Source organism: Calypte anna, chromosome 13 (assembly GCF_003957555.1).
Source record: "Calypte anna isolate BGI_N300 chromosome 13, bCalAnn1_v1.p, whole genome shotgun sequence".
Classification (NCBI taxonomy): Eukaryota; Metazoa; Chordata; class Aves; order Apodiformes; family Trochilidae; genus Calypte; species Calypte anna.
Genome location: NC_044259.1, coordinates 2,798,005 through 2,811,543, shown reverse-complemented (window position 1 = coordinate 2,811,543; position 13,539 = coordinate 2,798,005). Strand labels below are relative to the sequence as shown.

The 13,539-nt window shown below is 41.8% G+C and overlaps 1 protein-coding gene across 12 annotated transcripts in view; it reads right to left on the bottom strand.

Annotated features, from left to right (window-relative positions):
• Positions 1-13,539, bottom strand: part of LOC103534782 (ankyrin repeat and KH domain-containing protein 1) — a 118,055-nt gene that overhangs the window by 63,748 nt on the left and 40,768 nt on the right. For all 12 annotated transcript variants that reach the window (XM_030459449.1, XM_030459450.1, XM_030459438.1 and 9 more), the window contains exons 3-7: positions 7,578-7,734; positions 4,491-4,638; positions 3,462-3,609; positions 2,086-2,319; positions 480-574 (exon numbers count right to left, since the gene is read on the bottom strand). In XM_030459449.1, the coding sequence (XP_030315309.1) occupies positions 480-574; positions 2,086-2,319; positions 3,462-3,609; positions 4,491-4,638; positions 7,578-7,734 (782 nt within the window). The remainder of the gene's footprint in view (positions 1-479; positions 575-2,085; positions 2,320-3,461; positions 3,610-4,490; positions 4,639-7,577; positions 7,735-13,539) is intronic.

The window sequence follows — 13,539 nt, the reverse complement described above, 5'->3', positions numbered from 1 at the left end:
TTTGCAGAAACCTAGCAGAGAGTAAACCATCTCCACATGCAAAACACATCCTGCAGTGGAGAAAGGACAAGTGTAAGGCATGAGTCATCCAGCTCAGTGCACTTCTGGAAGGCTCATCCCATGATGATCTGAGAGATCTTATTTATAAATGACAAAGGTGGAAAACTAACCCTGCAAAAACTGCAAAAGACACTGTGACTTGAGCTTAACCTGACTGCACTGCAGAGTAGATACACTTCACACAAGGAGCACTTGAAATAATACATCACACCCCCAAAAATTAGAATAATTTTTCCCTTTGATAAATTGGACTGAGAAGCTGTTCACCAGTGGTAACTTCAATAAAGGCTTTCTTAGAAGAAAGACTAACACATACTTACTGGCAGACCCAGAGTTGCCTGTTAACAAAGGTTCATTATTTTATAATCTCTTTGATTCCTCTCCCTGCAAAGGAAGCAATACAAATAAAAGCTATTTACCATGCAGGCCTCCATTAGTGCTGTGTGCATCTCATCTGTTTTATGCTCTTGATCAGCTCCAGCTTCAAGCAAAAACCGAACCATATCTAAATGGCCTTCAAATGAAACAGAGAAGAGTAAGTAAGCATGTGCTATCAGAAATGGTCAGTACTACAGGCAATATGCTTAATGAAATAATTCTGATTTCCCATTTGCCATTCCAATTTTTGCAAGGTATAATTTGCAAACCTGCTTTTTCTAAAGTACTCTCAAAAAAAAAAAAAATCAATCTTATCTCTTCAATTCAGCTTCAAAACAGGAACCCTTCCTTGTGACATCAAGCTATAAAAGACTCTGCTTATTCCTTATGCAGCTGTACAGTGACATGGTATTTAAGTGTTCCAAGGCAGCACACAACTGGCAGGGAGGCAGTTATCTTCTAGAGACAGGTCCATGCAGATTTGAGCTTTAAGCTTTTTATTCAGAGCATTCAAAGGCATATTTCTGAGAAATGCTACACACTCTATGTCATATTATGTTATCTGACACTATTTTTAAAAGCTTCTATTGAACTTTACCATTTATTCAAATTCCCCTGTGGTTTCTGTCATTTTAGAATCTGTCTTTTAAAAGTTACATATTTATCCTGTCAATGAGTACCCTCCTCCAAGACAAGACTTAGGTACAAGCAAACCAACAGGAAAACAAAGTGCTTCAACCACCTTGCCAAAGGTAACACAGGAAATCTCTAGTCAATTAAGATCTTACATTACATCATTCTACTAAGTTTTAGGTCACAAGGAACAGGGAATGTCCCTCCAGCAAACTGGAGTACTGTTGCTGGAATTTCTCTGTATCAAATACTGTGTGCTGCAGGACATGAATGGCAAATGCAGATGCAAGTTGTCACACAGGTTATACACAGTATCCTCCACCTCTAACCACAGAGATAGAACCTGAAGTTACTATGACAATAATCTGCATTATTAAAGCTTCTATTAGGAGAAAAGCAATTGTTGGAACTTGGAGGTTTTTCTATAGAAAAATACCGTGGGAGCATACTGCATTACTATTGCACTGTTACTTTATACAGAAACTTCAGATAGCAGAAGAAATTAAGTCAAAAGTCCATAAAAGTTCATAATACACAACAATTCACAGATATTCTCCATTATTACACAGAAGGAGAAATATCCAGTAACAATGCTAGCATCTTCACCCCCATCAGGTATTCCAGGAACATTCATTTTAACCTCACATTTTCCCAACAAGTAACAGACAAGTTTTCAGAACTTGCAGATAGTTGGTGAATTAAATAGAGTCTGCATTAGTGTAGGAAGAGGAGAGTGGTGGTGTGTCAAAGCACAAGTTTGGATGCAGCCAGTCACAAGTTTTCAGATGCAACATGTCAAATACAGGCCCACCACATTTGGACATAAGTAGACATGCTTAATACCACTGCACCATGGCTAAGCATTTCCTGACTGATGTTGAGTTTAAAACCATAATCCAGTATTCCAAAACTCTTAAAAAAATACTTAAAAGTATGTCTGGAAGCTTTAGTTAGACAAATGCTAGCAAATAAATGTAACTCAAAATACAAAACAAGGCAAGAGACAATAAATACCTTTATAGCATGCAAGTGTAAGTGCACTTTCTTTGAACTCATTGGAGTGAGTGTTGATTCCTGCACCATATTCCAGCAATACTCTTGCAACCTCAACATGACCTGCACTGGCTGCTTCCATTAAGGGGGTATGCCCATTCTCATTGTGGTCTTCTATATTAGCACCAGCTTTCAATAGCACCTTCACTATGTCAACAAAGCCTCCAGCACAAGCGTAAGTGAGAGCTGTGTTCCCTGCAGAGAAGAAGAAGTTGACATGAAAGCCTTTTCCATCACCCATTCCTCATACAGCAAAGGAAACAGTTTTTAACAGCTCTGAACAAAACCATGGACATCACCAGCAGTGGCCTTTAACCTCCCAGCAATGTTACTCCAGCAATGTTAACAAATCCCAACACAACTAGTTTTATTAAAAAAAAACTTTTAAAAGAAAACTTTTTTTAAAAAAAAAACTTTTTTTTTTTTATTTAAAAAAACTTTTTTTTTTTATTAAAAAAAGTTTTATTGCTAAGACAAAACTGCAAATCACTTTTTTTTCCCTTTTATTATCATGTTTCCTATTCAGCACATGAAGAGAGACCAAACACAAATACACAGTGATCACTGAGTAATCTTCATGCTCACTGTAGAGCTTGGGCAGGGAGGGCAGGGTGAGTGCTTGGTTTTTTTGTGCCTGTAATTGCATCCTGAAATCCCCTGAAAAACTTTTACTGAATGGATGAAAATAGATTTATAATTTAGGACTCTGGTACCGTAAGTAACAATCACAAATGTCTTATGTTTTAAATGCTACAGTCAATTTTAAGGTAAATTCTTAATAGCTAAACATAAAGATAAAAAGAACATTTCATAGTTCAGACACCTGAATTTTTAAAAATTTGAACAAAGTTCAAATTCTTTCTTAGTATTAGCAGAATCCAAATGCAGGTTAATACTCTCAGCAAGGTTAGCTAAGCTGTGGTCAAGCATCAGCAATGTAGACAACATTCAATGCTCAAAATAATTTTCCTTCCTCCTTGCTAAAAAGCAATAAACTGAGATAACTGGTCTTGGTCAGATGTACCCCATGGTCTTACTGGGTAATTCTGGTTTGTACAGATGAGAAAAAATAGACTTTATGTATTTTTCTAGTCACCTAACACCATAATGGTTTTCACAGGAACAGTGATTTACATTACAGTTTCTACTAAAAATAATCCTTAGTAATGGGCAGGTAAGACTCTAAACACATCCACCATGTATCTGGACCATTCTTAATGATTCCTGTCATGTTTTATTGTGAATACAAACATCAGATAAAGCCACAGATGCTCAGAATTGCTGCAAATCTTATGTCCCAGGCTTACCAATCCTTCATGTCCCTGCTTCCCAGTTACCTGTTGAAGACTGGGCGTTGACATCTGCACAATGCACAAGGAGAAGTTTGACAATATCCACGTAGCCTCCACTGGCAGCTGCCATTAAGGGTGTGATGTCTCCTTTATTCCCTCTGTCTTCAACGTTTGCGTGCATTGCTAGGAGCACCTAGAGACAAAAAAGTCACTTTGATTTATAAATTTTCACACCAACATTTTGTTTTCAGTTGAGTGGATCTTGTGAGAGTGATTCCCCAGCCAGCTGTGCAGTAACAGCCCCAAAGGTGAAGCACAATGGCACTCCCCAGGACCACTTACTGGTACTACCTACACTGTGCTCTGGCTTTCATGCTTTTGTTCCTCTTGCTAAAATCAACTTTCAGTTAGAGCACAATATTGACATCTTCAGAAGTCACGGGGCAAATCCCTAATCAGAATAACATCTGAGAAACTGCAAACTTGTACTCAAGACCACAGCACACATTGGGTCAGGCTTACAGGTTAACAGTTTTCTCCTTGTACCCCTGGCCTGGCACAAAAACAACAAGCCAGCCATGTTCTAAGGACCATCACCTAAACATCTGCAAAGAAGCACAAATTCCATTCTTAGATACTCAAATATAAAGCCAAAAATTAACATACTGCAATGGTAATACAGATGTGAATAATAATTAAAAAAAAAAAAACAACAAAAAAGGATTAAGTGGTAACCACTGTTTGATTTTGCTTTTACTTTAGATACTCTTGCAATATCTAATATTGCAATGCTGCAATATTGCAGTTTGCCTGCATCTAGAACATTGCCAGAAAGAGAGATCTATCATAAAACACATATCTCCCAGACAAGTCCCTTAAACCTAAAGACATAGATGGCAGCATTATCCATTAAAAAGACAGAATATAACTGGAAGCCCACAATGAACTGTACATGTAATATTCTGTTTAGATTATAAAATATATATATATAGTCAGCTAAAATGTTTACCTATAAAAGAAGCCTGTTAGAGAGTGTTTCACAAAGGGTTAGCTGTGATTATATTGGTTACTTACCTGTGCCAATTCATAATAGCCTGCTGAACAGGCCAAGCAAAGGAGACTCTCCCCTTCTTCAGTATGTTCATTGACACTTCTTCCTTCATCTAGCAGCTTCCTGACAGCATTTACATCCCCATCTGAACATGCTTCTGCCAAACTGCGACTGAAAGATCAATTACCACAGAATAAGTTCAAAATAGATGGGGGCCCTTCCTGTGCAAGGACAAAGTCTTCCCTTACAACTACCCTCACTAGAAAATACACCTTATAGATATTTTTTAAGAAAATATATGTATATACACATTCTTCCCAAAAGCCTGTGCAACCTACTCTAAGTGAATCTGCACTGGTGAGGCCACAGCTTGAGTCCTGTGTCCAGTTCTGGGCCCCTCAGCTCAGGAAGGAGATTGAAGTCCTGGAGCAGGTCCAGAGAAGAGCAAGGAGGCTGTGAAGGGATCCAGCAGAATTCCTGTGAGAAGAGGCTGAGGGAGCTGGGGGTGTTGAGGCTGGAGAAGAGGAGGCTCAGGGGAGACCTCATCACTCTCTCCAACTCCCTGAAAGGAGGTTGGAGCCAGGGGGGGGTTGGGCTCTTTTCCCAGCCAACTCTCAGCAAGACAAGAGGGCAGGGTCTCAAGTTGTGCCAGGGGAGGTTTAGGTTGGAGATTAGAAAGAATTTCTTTCTGGAGAGGGTGATCAGGCATTGGAATGGGCTGCCCAGGGAAGTAGTGGATTCTCCGTGTCTGGTGATATTTCCAAAGAGCCTGGATGTGGCACTGAGTGCCATGGGCTGGGAACCACGGGGGGAGTGGATCAAGGGTTGGACTTGATGAGCTCTGAGGTCCCTTCCAACCCAGCCAATTCTATGATTCTATGCTTGGGCAGGGGGGGTTGGATGAGATGATCTCCAGAGGTCCCTTCCAACCCCTCCCATTCCATGATTCTGCATGGAAATAAAGAACTTGCTTAAGTCTGAATTAGCTCTTGTACTCCTAAGATGCTAACTCACATAAGGTCTCAAATACACTACAGGTAGTGTTCAAATCTGGTAGTCTGTGGTCTTTGCAAGATAGTGAATAAAGCTCTTGGATGGTATTCACACTCTGGGGGAATGCCAGACCCACAGGGGTTATGACCCTGACAAACTACTGACTCTGGTTACCAAGGTGAATTTCTAGTAGAGCTAAAGCCAAAAAGTGAACAGGGACCACTGATACTGAACACTGCAACAAGACAAACTTCTGACTGTTGTCTGTCTTGTAAATGGACAATTCCAAAGTTTTTTTTTTTCTTTTAATTGAAAACACCAGTTTCTTAATTTAAGCAGCCATTTGAAAGAAAAATCCTTACCTAAGGACATCCTAACAGAAGACAGGAGAGGAGCCTTACAAAACTTTCCTGTACTGTTAAAAGCATATTACATAAAAATCTAGGATAGATTAAATGAGCCAGGGAAACAGCAAAAAACTTACAAATCCTACGTAGGACACTGCTAACTCAAATTTAAAGAAAAAAAAAGGAGGGGGGGGGGGGGGTGTAAGAGGCAGTTACAAGCTAAGAATTAGAAGATGAAATCTTCCAGTAGCTCAGAAGTCTATCACTGCTTTACCCATCAATTACCATCTGAAGCAGAGAGAATGCCTATTTCCCCCTGAGACAGAGGGAAATAACACCAATCTTGACAAAGGTAAGCTGAGCCTCATTTTATTTCAAACCAAGACACCTGTCCTTTAAATCTTTTTCTTTAAAAAGAGGGGAAAATGTCTAACAGCAAGCACTGTTAAATCACTGCTTACACAAGTGTAAAGAAAAGCAAGTTGTGCTCAGCTCCAACTCAGCTGCACTTCTGCAACTGATGACAGAATTTTATTTAGAAAATACATGCAAGGAATCATGGTCAGTGAATGCCTCAGGGAAGGGAGAGGCAAGGAAGGGAGAGTTTTCTGTTATAAAAAGGAGTGGACTGTATGTGATGCATTTCTGTCAGTATATTTTATTTACAAGACATGGAAGCTTGTTTCTTAAACAAAATCTAGTCCAGATTTTTCCCCTGCCAGGTTTTGAGGCAATCTTTCCACATTCTCCTTTTTGCAGCTTCATGCCCTTTGCCAGATTCAGCTCCAGGTGAGCTTTGGCTTTCCTAAACACTTCCCTGTCTGCTTGGGTGCTGCCCCCATGTCCCCCACATATCACCAGACCTTCTTCCACCTATTTATGCTTCCTTTCTATGTTCAAGCATATTTTTGTCTCCCCATATATCTATATTTTGATATAGATGTCATTTCTCTAGCTTCTGTATTTGCTCTGTATTTGTATTTATATTTTAAGCAATGATTCAAAAGAGCCCTTGCTGTGAACACTCTTTTTTGCAGATCTCAAGTGTGAATTTCAAAAAGACATCCAAATGAAACTTAAGACTTTCAATTTCTGATCATAGATCTTCAACAGTATATGCAGCCATACCACATGCAGTCATCCCAAAAGTTAAGAAACTATCTGCATCACTTGTCAGAGCAGAAAATACTTCAGCACTCCTAAAGTTGCTTTAAAATCACCAATGTAGGAGCTTTTGAGAAGGCATGAAAAAAAAAAATCTCAGTTCTGTCCTTACAGGAGTTAAATGTCATCCTCATTAACTGTAAATTACAAATGTTATCTCAAAATACAGTTCCATTTTCCTTGCAGTTCCTGAGCAACCTCCCATAGAAAACTGCTGCCCTGTAAGTATTAGCATTCTCTTCAACTTCTAATACAATGGATTAGACTCATTAGTTTCCAACAAAGTGTGCAGAGGCAGTAATTAGGGAACTGCTATGAACTCCTCTATGGCTAAGAATTTGTCCTGTTTTAAAAAAAGAAATCAACTATCTAGCACAAAGAAAAAGCAGCAGGTTAGAAAGGAACATTTTTTTTATATTTTTATGTTATGAAGCCAGTAACCTGATGAGCTGGTAGTTACACCTTCAGATTCACTGAGTGCTGCTGCTTGTGCTGGAGCAGACACAATACCGAGCACTAACTATCGAGTTAACAGCATTTGAAATAAAAATACCAACTTACAGTCTGTAATGGGGAAACTGGGGGTGGGGATTCCTCAATACATACTTGTCCACTTGTCCTGCATTGTGATTGTTCTCTGCTCTCATCCGGGTCAATGCAGCTGCAGCTTCATCCAGGGCACAGCTGACAGAGGACGTCAGTCTGCGGAGAACCTCGGGATCCGCGAAGGCTTTGCCATCAGCAGTGGACAACTTCCCAATTCCTTCAGTGGCCAGCAGTCAGGTTAGGATGAAAGTCACACACACACAAAAAAAGCAAAGACACTTCTTTAGATTTCAGCCACATGCATTATTAGTTAAAAATCATTTGCAAACATGTCAAATAATCAGCTACTTAAAAGTTAACAGCTGCCTGAGACCCCAACATTTAATTAACTACGACAGGAAGAAACTATTTTTCAACTGTTAGGTTCACTACCTCTCCCAAATTCCCAAATCATACCTTTGAAGAATTAAAAAATAAAATAAATCCTGGAGTAGTAAGGATAAGCTCAGAGGGGTTAAGCCCAAAACCAGAAGTTTGGCAGATGTCTATTATTCCACATCAAAACTCTTCCCATTTAAGCCATGAAGTTATTACCCCTCTCCCATCCAATATCAAGTGGGCTTAGTTCTAAAGCACCTTCTCTTGTTTCAAAAGTAGAAAAAAAAATTAAGATGTCATTAAATTCCCCATTATATAAAAACCTGAACTGTACAGCTCTAACTACAAGCAAAAAAACCATGAAACAAAATTTCAAATATTTTAAGTATACTTGAAATCAGTGGCCCCTCTACACCAACACTACACAGTAGAAATGCTTGGACTGAGGAACTTTTCTAACAGTTTAGTTTTTAAAAAGTTTCTTTGCTGCAAGACTACAGCTCAAAGCCAATACAGAAGAGCACAAGAGGGGATTAATCCCCCTCATTTACAAGACTCATAAAATCATGGTACAGCTGGGCAGGTTTTTTTCCCCATACAAGTTTATTTTACAGCCTATTTTACATATGCAAACATCACTGCACAGTTGCCTCTGCAGTGCATATAAATTTTCATATATAAATGTGCACATAGTGTAAGGAAATGCACTGATGAGTGGTACCCTCCTGCTCCCCCCCCCAAAAAAAAAAAAAAATCAATTTCCCACATTATAAAAAGCAAACAGATACTGGTTCATAGATACCTTCATCAGTGATGAATCAGTAACTTTTCAATTCCTTAGCTGTTAAATGGGGTGTCCTGGTTTGGGCCAGGATAAAGGTGGTTTTCTGTTTCTGTACTTTTGCTTTTAGCTAAGTCCCTTGTAAGTAGTCTCTCTGAAATGAACAGCAAGTTTCTCATGCAGTGTGTGTGCTTTTAGGATTGATAACACTTGATGTTTATAGTTACTGCTAGAGACTGGTATGCAGGCCAAGGACACTGCTCAGCTCTGCATGAAAACATCTTACCGTCCAGGAGGACACAGAGGCCCCACCTGAACCCTCCTTTAGGGAGGAACGGACAAGATAGATGCCAGAATTGACCAAACAGAGTATTCCATCCCATATACGTCACACTCAGTATAAATTTGAGGCATCACGTGGGCCGAGCCAGATCTTTTCCTGTTTCCCTTCCTTCACCCGGCATCCTGGAAGGATCCTGTCCGTTCGTCTGCCTGTGGTCCTGATCCGTGCCAGCCCATATCTGTGTGTTCCTGCCTCCGGTTCCCGACTGCTGCCGACTCCAGGAGTCCAGCCTGGACTTTCCCAGGGCTGCCCTACAGCCTCGGTGGTGACGTGAGAGTTATTGGGGGAAAGGAGGGAGGAATGTGGTTTCCATTTTCCTGTATATTTGTATATATTTAGTAATTTTTTTCCCTATTTACCATTACTGTTTCATTAAAGTTGTGTAGTTTAGTTTCCAACTCATAAGTCTCTCTCCCTTATTCTCTCTCCTTCCTTCATTGAGGGGAGAGAGATTAAAGAGAGCGTCTGTTATTCGGTTTAATTGCCGGGTCAGTGTTAAACCGTGACAGATTTATTGGCGCCCAACGTGGGGCCCGAGCTACTTGGCTCGAGTCCAGTTTAAATTTTGACCAAATTGCCTGAACAGTTTGAATTCCAACTCCAGTGAAAGAATGGCTTTCCTGAGCTGGAATCAGACCTTGTTCTTTGGAAATTTCACAGGGTTGGAGATTAAACCAATCATGCCGTACCTCTGGTATTTAGGGTATGCAATCTGCTTATTCGCAGCTGGAATTGCTGTTAATATGTGGTTTTTCTTCCGTAAGAAATGCTTAAGAACCATCGTTGCAATATGGTCCTCAATACTGATGTATATCATCGTGCATGGTGTAGTGGTGTTTCATAGAAGGATTAAGAACTTTGTTGGTAATTACATTTTCAGCCTGCTTTTGAGGAAATACACCACTCTTGGGCTGAGTTCAATGGATTCTAGTCAAAATGGCATTATGATTATTATAGTTTTGAACCTCCTGATTCTTGTAGGCATTGTTGTTCAGGTGTCTGTGAATATTTTCATGTGCTACCACATGTTGGTGAGGAATAAGACAATTACAACTAGGGGCACGAGCACACCTCATAAAGAGAGCACCCCCACTCCTGCCTCTGCAGCCGCTTCTCGCCCCCCCTCCCGCAAGGGCACAACTCAGATAAAGCCGGCCAGCATTGCCAGCTTATCGGCTACAGCTCCAGTTGCTGTCTCTACTCCCACAGACAGTGCTGCTGCTCAGAAAGCAAGCCCTGCTGCTGCTACTGCTGCAGATGCCTCAGCCTCTCCCCCTCAGCACACACAGTTACTTGTTAACCCTGTAACTAAGAGAAAAGGAAAACAATGGAAATCAGAAACGAGCCTTAACCCTTCCAAGTCTGAACAAGATGACCAGGTGATAGAGGAAATAGAGGATAATGGCTCTCCTCCCAGACCAGCTAGAGCAGCTAGTGCAGAGTCAGATGAGGACTCAGACTCAGAATCTGCTCAGCCCTATTCCATGAGAGACTTGCGTACTCTGAGAAAAGACTACAGCCGTTTTACAGGTGAACCACTCCTCTCTTGGTTATTCCGATGCTGGAATGATGGGGCTGCTACCATAACATTAACTCAGAAGGAAGCTAGGCAGTTGGGCCCTGTAGCCAAAGATGCAGCTATTGATCGGGCATTTGGGGAAAAGGCTGGAACTACTAGCCTGTGGAAACGACTCTTGTCAGCTGTCAGGGAGAGATATCCCTATAAAGAGGCAATAGATTGCCCACAGGTCAAAGCAGCCACACTTGGAAAAGCTATCAGGTATCTGGAAGAATTGGCTGTACGAGAAGTGATCTATAATGATAATGGCATTGAAGACCCTTATCACGTACCATGTCCTAAACCTATGTTGCAAAGGTTTGTGCATGCTGCACCATCACCTTTTAACCATACTCTATCAGTACTGCTATGGGTTCCTACAGAAGTGGATACAACTGTGGGTGATGTGATTAAAACTGCACGAGAGTGTGAAGAGGCTGTCACAGCCCCTCATCGGGCCTGGGTCTCAGCTATCAAGAGAGCATCTGAGAAACTGCATTCACCCCTTTTTCCTCAGACAGACGGAGGACGCCCCATTGCCACCATTAAGAGGAGACGCCCTCCTATGAGACAGAATCGAGGGAAACAGAATTTCGCAAGAGGAATTCTATGGGCACTCCTGTGTGAGTGTGGAGAGGACATGACAAAGTGGGACAAGAAACCTACTGCTGACCTACAGGACCGAGTGATTAAGTTGATGAGTAAGCCGAAGGCAAAAGGAGGTCCTTCTAAAAAGATGGCTGCTCAAGTGTCCAGTGTGGAATTACCCAACCCAAAAATGCTGGTGACTCAAGATCCATGCACATCAGGTGTGAGTACTGGGGATGCAAGCTCCAGTAATGCACATACTGACAATGCTGTATGTGCTCAAGCTTAGAGGTGCCCTGCCTCCAGCCAGGTGGAGGAGAGGGACAACCGAATCTATTGGATTGTGTGGATTCGATGGCCTGGCACATTAGAGCCACAAAAGTATAAAGCCTTGGTGGACACTGGTGCACAGTGCACCCTAATGCCATCGAATCAGAAAGGCACAGACTCCGTCACTATTTCTGGAGTGACGGGGGGATCTAAAGAACTGACTATTGTGAAGGCTGATGTGAGCCTCACTGGAATAAAGTGGCATAAACACCCAATAGTGACTGGTCCAGATGCTCCGTGCATCCTTGGCATAGACTACCTCAAGGGAGGTGATTTTGAGGACCCGAAAGGGTACCGCTGGTCCTTTGGTACTGCAGCTATTAAGACTGAGAATACAGAATGGCTGCATACTTTGTTTGGCCTTTCAGATAAATCCTTTGTAGTGGGATTGCTGAGGACTACAAACCAGCGTCTGCCAACTGCTACTTCAGTAGTGCATCGTAGACAATATCGTGTCAACAGAGATGCTGTGGTCCCCATTCACAAGCTGATCCGGCAATTAGAGAGCCAAGGAGTGATCAGCAAGACTCATTCACCCTTCAACAGTCCTGTATGGCCAGTGAAAAAGCCAAATGGAGAGTGGAGGCTGACAGTGGACTATCGTGCCTTGAATGAGGTTACACCACCACTAAGTGCTGCTGTGCCGGACATACTAGAACTTCAGTATGAGCTGGAGTCAAAGGCAGCCAGGTGGTATGCTACTATTGACATTGCTAATGCATTTTTTGCTATTCCTATAGCACCAGAATGCAGAGCACAGTTTGCCTTCACCTGGAGAGGTGTCCAGTACACTTGGAATCGACTGCCCCAGGGGTGGAAACACAGTCCTACCATCTGCCATGGACTGATCCATGATACCTTGGAAAAGGGTGGAGCTCCAGAACATCTACAATACATCGATGACATCATTGTATGGGGTGACTCAGCAAAGGAAGTCTACGAGAAAGGTAAGAAGATAATTGAAATCCTCCTAGAGGCTGGTTTTGCTATTAAAAGGAGCAAGGTTAAGGGACCTGCACAAGAGATACAGTTTCTGGGAGTTAAGCGGCAAGATGGACGTCGCCACATCCCAATGGACGTGATTAACAAAATAACTGCTATGGCCCCACCAACTACCAAAAGGAAACTCAGTCCTTCTTAGGAACTGTTGGTTTCTGGAGAATGCATATTCCTCTTTATAATCAGATTGTGAAACCTCTCTATGAGGTTACCCGGAAGAAGAAAGACTTTAAATGGGGCTCAGAACAACAAGCTGCTTTTGAGAATATTAAACAGGAGATTGTGCAGGCAATGGCCCTTGGACCAATTCGAACAGGGCCAGACATCAAAAATATTCTTTACACCGGAGATGGAGGTGATGGTCCTACATGGAGCCTCTGGCAGAAAGCTCCAGGAGAGACTCGAGGCCGACCTCTAGGATTTTGGGGTCGAAACTACAAAGGCTCCGAAGCCAACTACACAGCTGCTGAAAAAGAGATACTGGCCGCATACGAAGGAGTTAGAGCTGCTTCGGAAGTGATTGGTACTGAAGCACAGCTCCTCCTAGTACCACGATTACCTGTACTGGGTTTTATGTACACAGGTAGAGAATCTTCCCATCATGCTACCGATGCTACCTGGAGTAAATGGATTGCTTTACTTTCACAGAGAGCTAGGATAGGAAGACTTAATCGTCCAGGAATTGTAGAAGCAATAACACATTGGCCAGAAGGCAAACACTTTGGAATGCCACCAGGAAAAGTGGTAAAACGGGCTGAAGAAGCCCCACCATACGACCAGCTCCCAGAGAACGAGAAACAATATGCTCTTTTCACTGATGGATCCTGTCGTCTGGTAGGAGGCCATCGAAGGTGGAAAGCTGCTGTATGGAATCCTACACGACTAGTTGCAAAAACAGATGAAGGAGATGGTGAATCAAGTCAATTTGCAGAGGTAAAAGCTATCCAATTGGCTTTGGATATTGCTGAACAAGAAAAGTGGCCGAGACTTTATCTCTATACTGACTCATGGATGGTAGCAAATGCCTTATGGGGTTGGTTAAAGC